Raw genomic sequence first — 12,079 nt, 5'->3', positions numbered from 1 at the left:
TCGGAAATCCGAAGAGAATAATTTCCGACCGAGGAGCTGCCTTTACCTCAAGAGCATTCGATGAATATTGTGAGGAACAAGGAATACAACACCTTCTGATAGCTACTGGTGTTCCGAGGGGAAACGGCCAGGTGGAAAGGATCCACAAAATTATTGTACCTATGTTAGCTAAGGCTTGCATTAACAGCCCTAGTCATTGGTATCGGCATGTTGATAAGGTTCAACAAACCCTTAACAACACTCCTCCCAGAAGTACGAGATATAGTCCGTTCAGGATACTCACCGGGATAGACATGCGTGTTTCTAACCTAACAGATTTACGAGAGATGATGAATGAAGCCATTGTACAAGAGTTGGACCGGGAGCGAGACGAAACGCGAGAGGAAGCTCGGGAAAACATAAAAGCTATCCAGCAGGAAAATAAGAGAACTTTTGATAGAACTAGGATACCACACCGTGAATATGTCCTGAATGAGTTAGTTGCCATTAAGCGCACTCAATTTGGAACGGGAATGAAGCTGCGACCGAAATTTTTGGGGCCTTATAAAGTCGTAAAAATCCTGAAGAATGGTCGCTACGAGGTTAAGAAAGTAGGAGACCATGAAGGACCTACTAATACTAACACCGTGGCAGAGTTCATGAAGAAGTGGCATCGTTCATTCGGGGTCGAATGAGCGTCAGGATAGCCGAATGTGGGATTGGCCAATCCTCAACACATCACCCTACTCCAACAGACCACTTAACTAACGGACAGACATGACAAAGGAGAACGAGCGTCCCCTTCCATTTTTCTTATCCATACTCACATTAAGTTGTATTCATTCTTACGTTGTCTTTGCTCGCGAATAGTTCAGTTGGCCAGGCGTTACGCACTAATCCCATTTTTGTATTAAATAAAATTATAAATTAAATACTCGTATAAATAAACTTTAAGTAAAAGTAACTTTGGTGTCGCCTATTTATCGGATCGGAAAATTACCCTAGACAAAACTTTCTACATACATATTATTGTTTATTGTTTTCCTGCACTTCTTTGGGAACAAAAACAGTAGTATGGGGCAAAATTTTTGTTTGCACTCGTACTGTAACGAAAGTCCTTAAAGATCTTAACATAAATAAATCCGCTGGTCTGGATGGTATCCCCGATATTGTTCTGAAGACGTGTTCTTTAACACTGGCAAAACCACTGCGTAAGCTTTTTTATCTGTCCTACTCCTCAGGTCTCGTTCGGAGTGGATGGAAAACCGCATTTGTCAAGCGAATCTTCTTCACCTTCTAATTACCGACCGATTGCCCTAACGTCCCTTCTTTACAAGGTCATGGAATCGCTGATGAAATATCAGTTCAAGAAATAGCTGGAAGATTGAAAGCTTCTTAATAACCGACAATACGGCTTTCGAAGCAATAGATCCACTAGTGATCTCAAGGTTTATTTCACCGAACAGTGGAACAAAGCTTTACATCGTTTTGGAAAAAGTAATATTATTGCACTTTATATTTCAAAAGCATTTAATAGGGTTTGGCATCAGGCTCTCTTATCGAAAATGAGTGCTTTCGGCTTTCATGTATCCCTTCTTTATTGGATTAGTAATTATCTTTCGGATCATTTAATACAAGCAGTATTGGATGGTACCAAGTCTTAAAAACCACAAAATAAATACTGGTATGCCCCAGGGCTCTGTTTTATCTCCAACACTCTTTCTAATTTTTATTAATGATCTCCTGTCTGCAACTTCTAATCCAATACATTGTTTCGCTAACGATAGTACTCTTAGCTTTTCATATTCGTTTTCAGACTCACACCCCTCTTCTTCGGATGTGGAACTGCATCGACAAAATATGATAAGCTCATTAAATTCCGACCTAAACATCAGTGTACACTTGTACAGTGGGGAATAAGAAATCGCGTGGAATTTAATGCTTCGGAAACCCAATGGTGTCTTTTATCGTTAGAGGGAGATATACCCCCTTGCCATTATCGGTATGTGTATCACCAACCACCTCTTGTGGAACGATCATATACGCGATGTCGCCAAAAATATCGAAAGGTGTTTGGGTTTTGTAAGGCGATGCAAGAAGTTTTTCTCCCCCTCTGATCAGACTGTTATATACAAGACTTATATACGTCCAAAGCTTAAGTATAACTCTCAAATATGGGCTGGTGCTCCTGCAACTTACTTAAGCCTCTTGGACAGTATTAAACGTAAAGCATTTATATTGATTGGTGACTGTGCCATCATAGGATCATTTACGTCGCTCAACATCGGCGTAAAGTTTCTTGTCTCACCCTGTTTTACCGTTTTTTAAACAATTTATGCTTTAGAGAAATAGCCAGCTACATTCCTCTCCTTAAATAGTTCAACCGTAATACTCGCGTTTCTAGGAATGCGCATCAGTATACCCTCGAGCCCAACTTCGGTCATACTGTCAAGTACAGAGATTCGTTCTTTATCAGTACTACGTGAATGCGGAATGCCTTGTCACACTGTCTTTGCCAGCCATTGTAATATTCATTAATTCAAAACCAATGTGCACTTACTTATCTTTTCAACCCCTCTCTCCCTTTCCTAGTGATGACCCTGTGTCTTTGCATAATAAGGCTAGTAACATTCCCTTGAGTGTGCGCTTATTCTAAAAACTAAAAATGCAAACAAATTATAAAATATTTGTATAATGTTTGTTTGTAGTTTGCATATAAAACTTCTTTTAAACTTTGCTTTTTCGACAAAAGTAAACTAATTTGTAAAAAGCAGTCCAAAAAAGAAATATTACTTACCTCTTCACTTTATGAAAATTCTTTAAAATAAAAACAATTTAATTTTAATTTTTAAAAAAATCGAGTTATTTGTTCTCTTTTATTATTAAAAGTTTTGTTTTGTTGTTGTTTTGTTTAATATTAATATTTATAATACAATTTTACAATATTTGTTTTAATATTTTTTATTTTTATTTGTTTTTAAAATTTATTTTCATGACAATATGATAATAATAGTTGGATTTCGTTTTGGTTAAAATAATTTACCATGCATAGCATTTACCACAACAAAAATATTTAATAATTTGTTATTACATATTATTATTTTAATGGGGGTATTTTTTTTATTTTGTATTTAAATTTTTAATTATTTATATAACAAAACAAAAAAATAAAAACAAGATATCCATTTGGGCTCGTATAAAAAACTACTGCATATTTTTTTTTATATAATATTTTTATGTTTGTTTTTTGAAGTAAATAACCGTGCTGATATTTACACGATACAATAAACAAATTAAAACAAAATAGAATTATTTAATAATACAAATAATATGTAGTACCTAACTAGTTGGCTTCGTTTTTTTTATTTTAAATAAAAATTGTATTTATTTAAGTTTATTTTTTAATCGATTAATTTTAATATATCTATTTTGCGTTAGTCTGATGATTTTATTTTTAAGATTTAGATAAATGCAATTTTTTGTTTTAAAATTTTTAGTCTTTATTTGTTATAGATATTTTACCATTTTATTTTTAATATTTTTCTTTTGTTCTACCAGGTAACACATTCATATTTCTATTTTTGTTGTTATTTCTTTTTAATATTTATTTCTTTTTATTAGCAAATTTTATTTTGAAAAATAATTAAATTAATTTATTTTAACATACCTAAGCATTTTTATTTTGGATACTTTTAAGATTTGTTTTTTTTTTTGTATTTTTTGTTTTAATAATAAATTTTATTTATTAGTTAATATTTTTCTTTAAATATAATAATATAATATATATTTCAAATATTTAATAATAACATAGTAATAGGCAAAACTGGCAACGAAATTTATTTTGTTTATTTAAATTATTTTAGTTTTTGTATTCAACACCTATGCATTAAAGTTTAATTAATATTTTTTAAGTTTTTGTATTTTTTTTTTTGATTAATTTAATTAAATTAGCTGCTATTATAGCGATATTTATAGAGTTTGTAGTTTTAATTTTACATATTTTTGCTAAAATAATTTTTAATAGTTTTTCATTTCCTATAAAATATTCATTTTAAACAAAAATTTCTTTAACAAAAAATTATTCATCGACCTGATTCGTGTTGTTTTTTAAGTTCGGATACTAAAAGTAGTTTTTCGATAGATGAAACAAAAATACTCGACACTCTTTAAGAGTTCTAAATTTTGAGATAAAAAAGTACTGTTTTTCAGATTTAGATATCTGATCCATTTTAGGGTGAACAAAATATTTATTGATTTAAATTTAAAATTACAAAGAAAATTTCTTTTTCAACCAAAACCTCACTTAAATCTTAATGTCACTTGGACGATACCAAAATTAGTTTGTGAAAATTTTATTTAGAAAAGGTTGCGAGGCAGAAACATCATGATCCGTTTTAGTTCGTACTTTCTTATAAATATTTTTTTTTAATTTCTGTTTTAAATTGTAATTTTGTTCCCGCCAAAAGAATCACAAATGTCATCGAACGCGATAGATGTTAAAATAGCTGACTGATAAATAAGGTGCAGACCTGAGATATCGGTGAGATTTTGATAAATTAATTGGATTTTTAGCTCGTTGATCACTTTGAATACGGTTTGAGCAGAATTTGTCAAAGCTCTTTAATTTATTAAGCTCAAAAAAAGTTCTGAACAGAGTCCGAGGAAGTTCTGACCATCCTCTGAATACAGCGTCTTTGAACTTTTAAGTTTTATTTGTCAAATGCCTTATTCGTCATAGAGCATGCTCTGAACACGATAAGAACGGACAGTTCCAGCTCAGCACTAAACTAAAAAGGAAGAAATGCCTACATGAAAAAACTAAAGAACTGAACTTCCATAAGTTATAGAATTTGACATCTGTCCCTCCAAACGAAACAAACGTGAAGCTTGCCTCGCTCATTACGTACTCCAAAGTAGCTCTAATTGTAAAAAGAAACCCAAGCGCTATGATATGTTAGATTTTAAAACAAATACAGATTTTTTTGACAGTTCCTTTCTCTACTCTGAGCTTAAAGATAACGCTTAGTTATGAAACACACACCGAACTGTCATTTTTTGAATAGCTTCCAATTTTATTATGCAATTCGTTGTTAGACTGTCTTCGAAATCCAGTTTAACTGTAAGAATAAGTCAAGTTGGCTTCGCTCAAGCGATGTGCTCGAATTCCATGTTCATTCCATTCTGATGATTTTTATTCTTTGAAATTCAGTTTATCATTCAAAACTTTATTTTTAAGCCTGAGACATGATTTTTAGCACATCAAAAGTGTTCTAAAATATGAGTAAGATAATATGTCAAATATTTTTATTTAAAAAAAAAAAACTGTTTTGAATACAACAATGAAGTTAAGGAAGACAAAACTTTGAGAAACTTTCATATTTCTTACAAACAAATTTTATCTCCTTTTATTTTATTATCAAGTCAAATCCATTAAGCAACATGCTTCCCAACAATTTCATCTTATAGGCTTTTGACTTACTTAAGGTGGCGCTACAGTCCTTTGTGAACTAGGGCTTTTGACACCAAGTCCAAAATTATCGAAAACTAAGTTTTTCCATACATTTTTGGTAAACCACAAGTTTTATATAAAACCTTTCTGAAACTAGTAGCAATTCAAAGTTGAACTAAACAGACAAAGCTTTCGAAACATTCAGCGCTCAAATTAATGTAAACAAAACAGCTGATGGCTGCTGTCAAAACAAACAAATAAATTTGGTCGTTGTAAGTAATATTTTTTATACGATTTCCTTACAAAATAAGAAGTATTGCTTTTTTTTATTTACAGAATATGGAAGAGAAAAAAAAGGAAACTTTGGGGAGCTGCGTTGCAACAAAAAAACGTCGAGAATAAAAGCCCGGTGACTATTTGTGGCACTGGCGGTTCTTTTGTGATCCTCCAGAGTTTCAAATGCTCTTTGTTAAGCGAGGAACCGGCTACTGGCATGCCCCAAGGACGAGGAAAACTTGCTCATAGTTCCTAATAACGTTTCCAAGGGATGCGTCGTCGATCTCGTCGCCACAAATATGTTCGACGCTTTCGCTTACAGCCGACTTTCCGGTAACTCCGTTCAATTACAAGAGTTTGGGAGATATGAGAGACGCGATATGTCCATTGGTGGAGGAGAATAAGTATGAAAGAAAATCTCTGGTGGAGCCTATGTCGCAGCGGGCTAGGAAAATTCGAGCCAAAAAATTCCACAATGTGGGAATTGTTGTTCCAGTGAATAAAACCACAACAGTGGGCTATCGCGCTATGATGGATGGGGAAGCCAACATCAAGAAGATCCTCAGTCCTTTAGACAAGCCAGGCGAGTCCTCAAAAAAAGAAACCAAAGAGATAGTCATGGGGAAATTGCAGCCCATCATAAGTGTGATTTTGATTTTGGTACGAATCTAAAACTAGGAATTGACATTTTCTGCTCCAGCCATAGGGACCTACACGAAATCGTTCAGAATCTTCTAGACCCCGCCTATAACTTATAGTCTCGGAAGGCCTCAATATATGGCGATTCAGAAGGCACATTTGGCCAACAGAAGCAATAGTCATAAGCTCAGTATTTTGGATTAAATTTGTTGTGAAGGAAGAAGAAAATGTTTTAAATAAAATTAATTTTTATTATAACAGTTTTGTTTTTTTGTTGATTCTAGACAATCAGCTTCTCCTAAGTGAACTTTTTCAGACCGGTTGAAGTAAACAAAGAGGATAGCTGCAGCCAAGCGAGCTTGTAGTTCTTGTTGGTTCATGTGTTGAACCCGTCCCCTGAACTCCAGTTGAAACACTTCTTCGAGAAGTGCTAGTGTCACGTTAAAATCAACTTGAATTGGTTATAATTCATTTTATTTTCAAAAATAATTTGAGAAGAACAAAACTTTTTAGTCACAAATTTATTCATCAAAGAAAAATTTGACAGCCGGTGTTAAATAAATTTAAATATCAAATGAAAACGTGTAAATGTTTGGTGTCAACGATTTTCGGGTTTTCGAAAACTTTTTGCGAAAACCCAGTTTTGGGTTTGGTGTAAAAAGGCTATGACTGTTTTTTTTCAATTCTCTTAAATCTTCACTGGATCGATATTTATTCGAAAATCTAACTTACCTTTTTTCTAATTGGATGTTCATTAATTTTCGTTTTTGACAGATATTAATCTTTCTGTCTTGCTTCCACTTTATAGAAAACATACGCCATTTTGAATTTCCAAAAGTGTTGCCAGAGTTGCTTTGTTTTCTTTTCATGTGGCTAAAACAGTAACACCTGTGAGCTACCTAAGTGGTTTTCAGTTTTTTAATTGCTTCCAAAAAATTGATTGTGATTTCAAACAAATCAAATTTCGGAAACTTAAGTGTTGCAACCTCTTTAAATTTTATTTTTATTTTATGAGAAACTCAATAGCATCAACTAAGATTAAGACAATTTTTCTTGAATATTAAATGAGTTTCATTACGTCCGTCTTGTACTCTATCATGCTTATTTATGACTATAGCTGCGCCTTGCGCACGGCTTTACTCGCATTTTTTATTTTATAAAAAATTTTGTAAGCATAAAAAGTGGTAGAGCAAGCTTTTAAAGATAGACATATACTGTTGTGGACTTTTTTTTTAGAATTTATAAGGAAAAACAGTTCTGTCACACTTTTCTTAGCAACATTTTAACCGTTTCTGCAGCGTAAGCAGCGGAAGATCTCAAAATTGAAAAACAGAATTGGAATGTTTTGTAGCCTAACACTGAAACACGAAAATAGTAGTTCTTGAGATTGGCGGGTTCAAACAAACAAACAAACAAAGTAATAGTATTGATTAATATTGTTTTTCGGTGAATTTTTGAACTCAACCTAATACGGTCAGCATTTAAATATCGACTCAAAAAAATACGTTATATCCATTTAAAGCAACCTTATAATTGATTTCTTCATTTTTCCAGCGCAAAACTAAAATTCTCATTATTCGAAACTCAAAAACCAACTTAAATAAAAAAAAACTTCAAAAACCTACCTTTAGTATCCATGCACTTGCTTTCATCCTTTTCCACTTTAAATCTCTCTGAACTTAAAAGGACATAAATATTTGTTTTATTTAAAAAGCGCTTAAATCAAAAGAGAATTTATTAAAAAAAAAACAAGGTGAAGAAAAAAAAGGATTTTTGTTTTCAGAAAAAAGCATTATAACGATTTAGCTGCAGTTGTTCCTTTTTTGTTGTTGTATTTTGTTTTATTTATATTTATATGTTTTTAAAAATTTATAGCACGATATAATAATAATAATATCTCTAAAGCATAAAGACAATAACAAAGCGCACCATTTTGTTTTCTACATTTTTATATTCTTCTGCTGGTTTTATGTGTTATCCTTTTTTTGTATTTTTGTTTTCTATTCACAAGTAGATTCGCGCATCCTTTTTAAGGATAATGGAAAATATTTCTATAGTGTAAGTGTTTTTTGTTGTTTTTTGTTGGTGGGTGGTTGTTTTGTTTGTTTGTATTCGTTTTAATTTAAAAATAACACCTGGATATAGTGCTTGATGGTGACGATGACTGTTATGGGGGATGGTTATGGTAATGGTATTCAGAAATCACTGATCTCACCTTCAGTCTCCGGATACGTACAGGTGAATGGATTCATCAGCCAGTTGCATAAGGAGGACTTGTCCTGGCGTTTTTTCTTCACCATAACAATTCGATTGTGATGCTCTTTGGAGAGGCCGGAGGTGAAGCTGGATTCATCACTGTCTCTTACCGTTGCCACACTATGGTATCCGCTTTCAGCACGTCGCGATATACCCGAGTGTTTGGAGGTTCGAGGTGTTGAGGAGTCATGACCACTGTCGTAGGCTTCCGATGAGGTGTTCAATGGCAACAACGGCAATTGGCTTTGGGCTGTGATGGGCAGGGCGGTTATGTGGTCGTGATCTAATGATGGACGTTTGGAAAGTAGAGCGGATTTTTCGTCGACTTCCGTCATCTCGTCCATTTCGATGAATGCCTTTTCGGCTTTGGGAAGATTTGGGTCTGAAGCACCGTCAGGATGTCGCAGGGAAGCATATTGCTCCATGCCGGCTATTTGCATGATGCCATTCAGGCTTGGCAGGGAACATTGACTGGGACTACGTGATGGTGGCCTAAGGATGAATAAATAAAAATGTTGATTAACCAGGAGGAAGGAGGTCAAAGAGAAATGTTTTAAATTAAAAATGGAAATAAGAGTTTCAAAAGGAAAGAAAAAACAAAAACTTACCGTGGACTAGGCGGGCGGTATGGAGGTTCACTACAAACACTGCCAGGGCCAGTGTTGAAACGATAGGCAGGTTCACTGTACACACTACCGACATCACAACCTACACGGAAGACAGGCGTTACCTCAGCCATTGCCAGTTGGGATGTGAAGATCTCTCGAAGACGCGCCAGTTGGTCAAATTGGTTCCTATAAAAGATTTAAGGGATGATTTTTAATAATTTCCCTTTTTTTTGGGATATTTTTTGTCCCACGACCTACCTCGTTCTTTCACCCATCGCACAATCGCTGAACGCATCTCCGCCTGCATGAAAACTGGACGACATATCACAATGGCTCAACGATGCCAAAGGATGTTCCCTAAACACAAAAAAATTTAAATCTGACTTCAAAAGTCAAAAACCTCTTTATTTTTTAACTTACCCTCCCATGGTTCTTGCGATTTCTTCCTCGGTCACTTGCAGGCCACAGTCTGACATTCCGTAGTTGTGCTGTTGTTGTAATAGCTGCTGCTGGTGGTGCTGCTGTTGCATGTGTAAACTCTCCCTGGAAACGTGCCTCGAAAGTATCCTGTGCAGGCTTTCGTGGGATATCTCCCTCGAACCCAGCGGTTCGATGAGTGGCAACGCAGGAGGCACTTCCGACGGCCCACTATCCTGATCCTCTTCGTCCTGGTTGTCCTGATGACCACCGCCACCGACACCTCCACCGCCAAAGGATCTCACAGATCTATCCGAATGTAAGTCAGTCTCGTCTCTATTATGAAAGTGTGATTTGGCACTGCCACAGCCGCCACTGCGAACGCCGCAAATCTCTGCCGGTGCCGAGGCATTTGTCGTACTAATGGCTGTCGTCAATCCCGGTCCCATCGGATGCACCATCTCCATGTTGCTCTCCAACGAGTGCTGGTCGTCTTCGGACTTCTGCTTGAACTGGGCCAAGTGATATGTTAGGTTCCTCAGATGCTGCTGCTGTTGTTGCATCTGCATCTGCTGTTGTCCTTGGTGAGTGGGCGAGGAGGCCGCTGACGACTGGAACACTTGCGATGATTGATTTTCCACCCATTGTCGGATCATGGTCTTTTTGTGCGAGTCCATAAAGCCATAGCCGACTGCTTGCGTTGGGGTGGCTGGCAAATTGCCTGCGGTGAGGGAACGCGCCGACTGCGACTTCGGTCCATCTACCCACGTTTCGCACTGCTTAACATGGTTAATCTCTCGCATTAGATGTCTGGCTTCGGCTACTTTGGCTCGGGACACGCGAGGTCCATCAATCCACTGCTCCTCTGTAATTTGTCTCAACGGACTGTCTGGATTGACGGCATTGGCGGCGGTGGCAGGATTAGAAGTGGCACTACCAACGGCGGGCCTTCGCAGTGGTGAACCTTTTGGCGAGGGGACGTTGGAGCCTTTGCTTAGGCCAGAATGCCGAAGGGTGCCGGCGACTATTTTTGGCGACGACGCTGAGTGGGGTATTGTTTTCAGACTATGGACAGGCGAGAAGAATTGAGCTGGAATTGTGGTCTGGTCTCCAGCTTGATTCGGAGGTGTTGGACTGGAGCTGGTGGTGGTGTGGTTGCGTTTTAGGCTGTCCGTTCGATTGGCTACCACAGGACTTTGAGCTGTTTTATATATAGAAAGTAAATAAAATTACAGTGGGGTCACAAACAGTTATGAATTATTTTGGAATCAAGGTACCATTGACCTCTACTGTACTTTTCCTAAATTAAAAGGACGAACAAAAATAAAGTACACTTACGTTTTTGAGATGTGGTCTTTTTGGCTGGTATTTTGGAAGCTCCCGAACCCGTCGTCGTCGTTGAGACTCCTGAAGGCTTCTCAGCACCACTGCCCTTCAGCACTTTACTCATGGCACAACGATTGTCGCCACTACTCAGCGATGGCAAATACACAGGCGGGTGTTCGCCGTCCGTAGCATCGTCACACGGTCCCATATAAATGACCGTATCGGCCGATAAATCAGAACTTGATGGATCGGGTCCCTCAGATGAGCCGGCAGATTGATGGCCTAAAATTGAACGTTTATTTTGGGGGTTAGCCGTTTTGTATTATAGATATGGAATGTATAGACACAATAAAGGCCATCACAGGACATGACCAATTTTGGAACAATTCCAGCAATTCCAGCAATTCCACATTCAATCTCGAATCTCCCCTGGGAAAGACTGATGAGGGTGGAGAATGAGTGAAGCTGTGGAATATGGAACCAAACTTGGACACATTTTATCTCTGATTTATACCTGCATTAACGGGCAGCGCTTTATCTGATGAAATTGGGAAACGATGTTTCCGTCTCCGCATCCTGTGTATCCTTGAGGCTAATTGGATTGTCGTTAGTGCATCTGAGTGTGGCTACAATATAAGAGAAGTATCCAGAACCGAGAACGAGACAATAGACAGAGAGACAAAGCGTCAAAACATGTATGACAGATATGGCAAAAGGGGTTTTGTAGGTTCTATTATAATCATGGGTTTGGTATATTCGAATAGGTTTGTGCGATGTTTATGAATGCGTTACTAATGAAGGATAGGACGGGACTCGACTCACCTGTGTGTGTGAGACATGGGCCATAATGGCGACATGGCATGTTAACGGTGCAAGGCAGTCTTTTAACAACGGCGTCAAGGGATGATCCTTGTTCGGTGGATGCCGTTGACCACTGAGTATCGCCAGTAGAATGTTGCCGATGCCGGATAGCGGTAGACCGCCATTTCGATTCGCACAACCCCCTAAATCGATTAGATGCAAACGACTTCGTCCTCCCGCCACTAAAAAGCATTACGTAGAAGAAAGAGAAAGAAGTTATATGCGTTGTATAGAAAATGGTGTTCCTTATGGTATATGTGATCAATCA

The 12,079-nt window shown here is 36.8% G+C and overlaps 1 protein-coding gene across 1 annotated transcript in view; it reads right to left on the bottom strand.

Annotated features, from left to right (window-relative positions):
- Positions 1-7,248: 7,248 nt before the first annotated feature.
- Positions 7,249-12,079, bottom strand: part of LOC129949941 (kinesin-like protein GA13060) — a 171,067-nt gene continuing 166,236 nt past the window's right edge. Inside the window, exons 10-16 of the mRNA XM_056061689.1 lie at positions 11,773-11,993; positions 11,465-11,576; positions 10,963-11,232; positions 9,628-10,825; positions 9,466-9,564; positions 9,208-9,393; positions 7,249-9,091 (exon numbers count right to left, since the gene is read on the bottom strand). Of these exons, the coding sequence (XP_055917664.1) occupies positions 8,539-9,091; positions 9,208-9,393; positions 9,466-9,564; positions 9,628-10,825; positions 10,963-11,232; positions 11,465-11,576; positions 11,773-11,993 (2,639 nt within the window). The 3' untranslated portion in view covers positions 7,249-8,538. The remainder of the gene's footprint in view (positions 9,092-9,207; positions 9,394-9,465; positions 9,565-9,627; positions 10,826-10,962; positions 11,233-11,464; positions 11,577-11,772; positions 11,994-12,079) is intronic.

This window comes from Eupeodes corollae, chromosome 3 (genome assembly GCF_945859685.1).
Source record: "Eupeodes corollae chromosome 3, idEupCoro1.1, whole genome shotgun sequence".
In the NCBI taxonomy this organism is placed as follows: domain Eukaryota; kingdom Metazoa; phylum Arthropoda; class Insecta; order Diptera; family Syrphidae; genus Eupeodes; species Eupeodes corollae.
This window is presented reverse-complemented; position numbering and strand designations above follow the sequence as displayed.